The sequence below is a fragment of the Brachyhypopomus gauderio genome, unplaced genomic scaffold (genome assembly GCF_052324685.1).
Source record: "Brachyhypopomus gauderio isolate BG-103 unplaced genomic scaffold, BGAUD_0.2 sc82, whole genome shotgun sequence".
NCBI lineage: Eukaryota > Metazoa > Chordata > Actinopteri > Gymnotiformes > Hypopomidae > Brachyhypopomus > Brachyhypopomus gauderio.
In genome coordinates, this window is record NW_027506903.1 from 1 (window position 1) to 7,500 (window position 7,500).

Genomic DNA, 7,500 nt, shown 5'->3' on the forward strand with positions numbered 1-7,500 from the left:
CCTTGTAGTTTGTTATGAATCTGCTTGACTGCGTTTCCATGCCAAACTGTAGTGGATGGTGTGAGAACATTCTTAATAATGGAGGAGTCAAATCGGACCAGTGGAGGAACTCTCCACTGTTTTTGCTGGATTAAGCCAGAGATGTTTGCGAGTACACCGTTCTGCAACATCTAGTCTCATCATTATCTGTATTCAACCCTATAACGGTGGTGATAATTAGATTAGATGATTAGACTAGATGCAGAGGTGGGTAGAGTATTCAACTATTTTACTCAAGTAAAAGTACTGTTACTTGAACCAAATGTTACTCAAGTAAAAGTATGCATCCAAACATTTACTTGAGTAAAAGTAAAAAAGTACTTTGATTAAAAGCTACTCCAGTAGTGAGTAAATGCATGAGTACTGTCTCACAATGACTTTTACTGATAAAAAATTATTTATTATAAATAATATGTATTTTAGTTTGCTCCTAATTATTAGGCCTTTGTAACTTTAATGTGTTCCACAAAGGCACTAACTGATGAGACTGTCAACCAATACATGTAGCTACAAATTGACGCCAACTGAATCAATTTGTAGCAAACTTAATCATCATATATTGCTAGTGTGTACACTCAGAGTGTGAACTGGTTTTTAGTATTGCACTGCGTTACATTTAATAATTACATCATACAAACGTTATGCCTCAGGGATATAACATTACACAAAATTATACATACGGCCAACTTATCACAACGTGTTTCCTCAAGTTTAATGTTGAGTTCTTGTAGGCTGAAATGTCCACACGTTTGGCAGACACAACTGACGGCGCATTTTTATGTGAGGTCAGGGATGTTCGGTAGGTTTTTCTGTCACCATACTTTCTTGCTGGAGAAAGTGTGTGTATGTGATCACATGACTGACCGGCTTCATTTGATTGGTCACACATACTCAGGTGACGAGACATTGGTCAATCTTCTCACTGAAAAGACGAACTATTTCCAAAACGAAAGTAACAGTAGCGCGTGGCGCAAATCCGATTGTAACGGAGTAAAAGTCGCGTTTTTCTCAGCACATATTTACTCAAGTAAAAGTAATAGTCGTTCATATTAAAACTACTCTCACAAGTACATTTTTGTCCAAAAAGCTACTTGAGTAAATGTAACGGAGTAAATGTAACGCGTTCCTACCCACCTCTGACTAGATGCTACATTTTAAAGACATTGTGGCCCAGGGAACCGAAAGCAACTGGAATGGCTAAATCGAGCGTTCCCTTGGAAGTGCTCACTTCAGCAGAAAGAACTCATTATCGTGCGCAGTGATCAGGAAAGACAGTGAGCGATGGACACTCTGAAAGGGGCGGGCGGGCTGGTCAGAGCAGGTGCGGCCTGCCCTGAACTCACTTGCTGCTGAAGGCGACGGCGATGGTCTCGATGGCCTTCTCAAAGTCCTTCTTCTGCGTGTCGCTGCTGCTGTCGTAGCTGAAACCTGCACACAGGAGCGTGCAAGAAAACGCAGCGTGAACTACACCTCGCCACCTCGCTAGCTGGCAACACCAGAGAAAAAACCAACACGGCTTTGACCCAACAGCCGAAACTGTCAGCATCACGACTATGAAGATTATAGAAAAAAAAAACAAAAACAAAGCACAGTTATTATAAAAGTGTTTCACCTTTTAAAAAATCATTACTTATTATCATTACTTATTTCCTTCCATTTTTGCTGTTGGGTAAGAAAAGGAAGCTGTTATGCAAGAACAGCCATCTTGAGTCATGTTTTAACATGCAAGACTACCCTTAGGAGAAGACTACCCACTACAACACTACCCTCAAGAGAAGACCACCCTCTACAAAACTACCCTCAAGTGAAGACCACCCTCTACAACACTACCCTCAAGAGAAGACCACCCTCTACAAAACTACCCTCAAGTGAAGACCACCCTCTACAACACTACCCTCAAGAGAAGACCACCCTCTACAAGACTACCCTCAAGAGAAGACCACCCTCTACAAACCTACCCTCAAGAGAAGACTACCCTCTACAAGACTACCCCCAAGAGAAGACCACCCTCTACAAACCTACCCTCAAGAGAAGACTACCCTCTACAAAACTACCCTCAAGTGAAGACCACCCTCTACAAGACTACCCTCAAGTGAAGACCACCCTCTACAACACTACCCTCAAGAGAAGACCACCCTCTACAAGACTACCCTCAAGAGAAGACCACCCTCTACAAACCTACCCTCAAGAGAAGACTACCCTCTACAAAACTACCCTCCAGAAGACACCCCACTACAAAACTACCCTCGACAAGACTACCCTCAGGAGAAGATCACCCTCTACAAGACAAGAGAACCCTACCATATATAAGAATAACCTCTACAAGACTATCCTGAAAAGAAGACTACCCTCTACGAGACTACCCTGAAGAGAACACTACCCTCTACGAGACTACCCCGAAGAATACGCTCTACGAGACTACCCCGAAGAGAAGACTACCCTCTACGAGACTACCCTGAAGAGAAGACCACCCTCTACGAGACTACCCTGAAGAGAAGACTACCCTCTACGAGACTACCCTGAAGAGGTGTGTCCTTTTTCAAACACTCTGGGTCCTCAACTGTATTATTTATGAACCAGTACAAGGTAGAATTGGTCTCTGCTCTGTAACAGAGCTGTCCTGAGGCGTGTCTGAAAGCAGCTCTACTTTCATACCAACTAGACCCACAGAACAGAGTTCAGAAGCTCTGACCTTTGACCTTGGAGATGAGCGTGCCGGCAGCAGTGAGAGTCTCCACGGTGTTGAGCAGAGGGTAGGTGCCGATGACCTGACGTAGAACTCGAAGCAGCTCCCCCAAACACTCGTGAGCGACTGCTCTCCGAGACTCCTTCTCTACAGGGAGAGAAACAGATAAATACAGAGAGGTAGAGAGAGAGGCAGATATAGAAAGAGAAAGATAAAGAGAAACAGAAAGACATAATGGTGCTGTTAGTTTTTTCATTTCCTACACAGAAATTGAAAGTATAAAGCCAACACTAGTGACGAGTGGTGGAGGTGTTGAGATGCAAAGAGAGTGAGAAGAGAGAGAGAGCAAGGAAGACAGGAAGGTGCTGTTTAACCCCCAAGCAGGAAGGATTTCCCAAACTGCTGTAGGTGTTCAGATCTGCATCTTCACCCTGAGCTGCCCTGCTGATAGTCCAGACAGCGTCTAGCCAGAGTACGTCTCCCCCTCCCTCCCCACGCCGTCTACCCCCCTCCGCACGCCGTCTACCCCCCTCCGCACGCCGTTTACCCCCCTCCGCACGCCGTCTACCCCCTCCGCACGCCGTCTACCCCCCTCCGCACGCCGTCTACCCCCTCCCCACGCCGTCTACCCCCCTCCCCACGCCGTCTACCCCCCCTCCCCACGCCGTCTACCCCCTCCGCACGCCGTCTACCCCCCCTCCGCACGCCGTCTACCCCCTCCCCACGCCGTCTACCCCCCCTCCGCACGCCGTCTACCCCCCTCCCCACGCCGTCTACCCCCTTCCCCACGCCGTCTACCCCCTCCGCACGCCGTCTACCCCCTCCGCACGCCGTCTACCCCCCTCCGCACGCCGTCTACCTCCCTCCGCACGCCGTCTACCCCCTCCCCACGCCGTCTACCCCCTCCCCACGCCGTCTACCCCCTCCGCACGCCGTCTACCCCCCTCCCCACGCCGTCTACCCCCTCCCCACGCCGTCTACCCCCTCCGCACGCCGTCTCACCCTCCCCACGCCGTCTACCCCCCTCCCCACGCCGTCTACCCCCTCCGCACGCCGTCTACCCCCCTCCCCACGCCGTCTACCCCCTCCCCACGCCGTCTACCCCCTCCCCACGCCGTCTACCCCCTCCGCACGCCGTCTACCCCCTCCGCACGCCGTCTACCCCCTCCCCACGCCGTCTACCCCCTCCGCACGCCGTCTCACCCTCCCCACGCCGTCTACCCCCCTCCCCACGCCGTCTACCCCCTCCGCACGCCGTCTACCCCCCTCCCCACGCCGTCTACCCCCTCCCCACGCCGTCTACCCCCTCCCCACGCCGTCTACCCCCCTCCGCACGCCGTCTACCCCCCTCCCCACGCCGTCTACCCCCTCCCCACGCCGTCTACCCCCCTCCGCACGCCGTCTACCCCCTCCCCACGCCGTCTACCCCCTCCGCACGCCGTCTACCCCCTCCCCACGCCGTCTACCCCCTCCGCACGCCGTCTACCCCCCTCCCCACGCCGTCTACCCCCTCCGCACGCCGTCTACCCCCTCCCCACGCCGTCTACCCCCTCCGCACGCCGTCTACCCCCTCCCCACGCCGTCTACCCCCTCCCCACGCCGTCTACCCCCTCCGCACGCCGTCTACCCCCCTCCCCACGCCGTCTACCCCCTCCCCACGCCGTCTACCCCCCTCCGCACGCCGTCTACCCCCCTGCCCACGCCGTCTACCCCCTCCCCACGCCGTCTACCCCCTCCCCACGCCGTCTACCCCCTCCGCACGCCGTCTACCCCCTCCCCACGCCGTCTACCCCCTCCCCACGCCGTCTACCCCCCTCCGCACGCCGTCTACCCCCCTGCCCACGCCGTCTACCCCCCTGCCCACGCCGTCTACCCCCTCCCCACGCCGTCTACCCCCCTCCGCACGCCGTCTACCCCCCTGCCCACGCCGTCTACCCCCTCCCCACGCCGTCTACCCCCTCCCCACGCCGTCTACCCCCTCCGCACGCCGTCTACCCCCTCCCCACGCCGTCTACCCCCTCCCCACGCCGTCTACCCCCCTCCGCACGCCGTCTACCCCCCTGCCCACGCCGTCTACCCCCCTGCCCACGCCGTCTACCCCCTCCGTACGCCGTCTACACCCCTCCGCACGCCGTCTACCCCCTCCCCACGCCGTCTACCCCCCTCCGTACGCCGTCTACACCCCTCCCCACGCCGTCTATCCCCTCCCCACGCCGTCTACCCACGCCGTCTACCCCCTCCGTACGACGTCTACCCCCCTCCCCACGACGTCTCACCCTCCCCACGCCGTCTACACCCCTCCGTACGCCGTCTACACCCCTCCGTACGCCGTCTACACCCCTCCGTACGACGTCTACACCCCTCCGTACGCCGTCTACCCCCCTCCGCACGCCGTCTACCCCCCTCCGCACGCCGTCTACACCCCTCCGTACGCCGTCTACACCCCTCCGCACGCCGTCTCACCCTCCGCACGCCGTCTACACCCCTCCGTACGCCGTCTACACCCCTCCGCACGCCGTCTCACCCTCCGCACGCCGTCTACCCACCTCCCCACGCCGTCTACACCCCTCCGTACGACGTCTACCCCCTCCCCACGACGTCTCCCCCTCCGTACGCCGTCTACACCCCTCCGTACGCCGTCTACACCCCTCCGTACGCCGTCTACACCCCTCCGTACGCCGTCTACACCCCTCCGTACGCCGTCTACACCCCTCCGTACGACGTCTACACCCCTCCGTACGACGTCTACCCCCCTCCCCACGCCGTCTACCCCCTCCGCACGCCGTCTACCCCCTCCCCACGCCGTCTACCCCCTCCGCACGCCGTCTACCCCCCTCCCCACGCCGTCTACCCCCTCCCCACGCCGTCTACCCCCTCCCCACGCCGTCTACCCCCCTCCGCACGCCGTCTACCCCCCTCCCCACGCCGTCTACCCCCTCCCCACGCCGTCTACCCCCCTCCGCACGCCGTCTACCCCCCTCCCCACGCCGTCTACCCCCTCCCCACGCCGTCTACCCCCTCCCCACGCCGTCTACCCCCTCCCCACGCCGTCTACCCCCTCCGCACGCCGTCTACCCCCCTCCCCACGCCGTCTACCCCCTCCGCACGCCGTCTACCCCCTCCCCACGCCGTCTACCCCCTCCCCACGCCGTCTACCCCCTCCCCACGCCGTCTACCCCCTCCCCACGCCGTCTACCCCCTCCGCACGCCGTCTACCCCCCTCCCCACGCCGTCTACCCCCTCCGCACGCCGTCTACCCCCCTCCCCACGCCGTCTACCCCCCTCCCCACGCCGTCTACCCCCTCCCCACGCCGTCTACCCCCCTCCGCACGCCGTCTACCCCCCTGCCCACGCCGTCTACCCCCTCCCCACGCCGTCTACCCCCTCCGCACGCCGTCTACCCCCTCCCCACGCCGTCTACCCCCTCCCCACGCCGTCTACCCCCCTCCGCACGCCGTCTACCCCCCTGCCCACGCCGTCTACCCCCCTGCCCACGCCGTCTACCCCCTCCCCACGCCGTCTACCCCCCTCCGTACGCCGTCTACACCCCTCCGCACGCCGTCTACCCCCCTCCGTACGCCGTCTACACCCCTCCCCACGCCGTCTATCCCCTCCCCACGCCGTCTACCCACGCCGTCTACCCCCTCCGTACGACGTCTACCCCCCTCCCCACGACGTCTCACCCTCCCCACGCCGTCTACACCCCTCCGTACGCCGTCTACACCCCTCCGTACGCCGTCTACACCCCTCCGTACGACGTCTACACCCCTCCGTACGACGTCTACACCCCTCCGTACGCCGTCTACCCCCCTCCGTACGCCGTCTACCCCCCTCCGCACGCCGTCTACCCCCCTCCGCACGCCGTCTACACCCCTCCGTACGCCGTCTACACCCCTCCGCACGCCGTCTCACCCTCCGCACGCCGTCTCACCCTCCGCACGCCGTCTACACCCCTCCGTACGCCGTCTACACCCCTCCGTACGCCGTCTACACCCCTCCGCACGCCGTCTCACCCTCCGCACGCCGTCTACCCACCTCCCCACGCCGTCTACACCCCTCCGTACGACGTCTACCCCCTCCCCACGACGTCTCACCCTCCACACGCCGTCTCACCCTCCACACGCCGTCTACACCCCTCCGTACGCCGTCTACACCCCTCCGTACGCCGTCTACACCCCTCCGTACGCCGTCTACACCCCTCCGTACGCCGTCTACACCCCTCCGTACGACGTCTACCCCCCTCCCCACGACGTCTCACCCTCCCCACGCCGTCTACACCCCTCCACACGCCGTCTACACCCCTCCGTACGCCGTCTACACCCCTCCGTACGCCGTCTACACCCCTCCGTATGACGTCTACACCCCTCCGTACGCCGTCTACACCCCTCCGTACGCCGTCTACACCCCTCCGTACGCCGTCTACACCCCTCCGTACGACGTCTACACCCCTCCGTACGACGTCTACACCCCTCCGTACGACGTCTACACCCCTCCGTACGACGTCTACCCCCCCTCCCCACGCCGTCTCACCCCTCATCACCTCCCCTGACATCAGACTGCTCTATGCACTACGAACACATTCCTGCCACCATAATAAAGTGTAACAGATAAATTACAAAAGCCAGTGATGAGGACTATGAAATGCTTCAAACATGTCGAGCAATATGAGGACACAGAGGCCTAAAGAGCAAATATGTAAAACGGAGGAAAGGGAAAAGTAGCAGATCGCGTCTCTCATTTACAAACCACCAGTCATCACCTCCACACCTCCACAC

At 59.4% G+C, this 7,500-nt stretch overlaps 1 protein-coding gene across 2 annotated transcripts in view; it reads right to left on the minus strand.

The window, feature by feature from the left end:
* Positions 1-415: 415 nt before the first annotated feature.
* Positions 416-7,500, minus strand: part of LOC143493148 (rho GTPase-activating protein 45-like) — a 12,725-nt gene continuing 5,640 nt past the window's right edge. Inside the window, exons 3-4 of one of the 2 annotated variants that reach the window (XM_076991345.1) lie at positions 2,732-2,872; positions 416-1,467 (exon numbers count right to left, since the gene is read on the minus strand). In XM_076991345.1, the coding sequence (XP_076847460.1) occupies positions 1,379-1,467; positions 2,732-2,872 (230 nt within the window). In that variant the 3' untranslated portion in view covers positions 416-1,378. The remainder of the gene's footprint in view (positions 1,468-2,731; positions 2,873-7,500) is intronic. The other variant, XM_076991344.1, reaches the window with a different exon arrangement.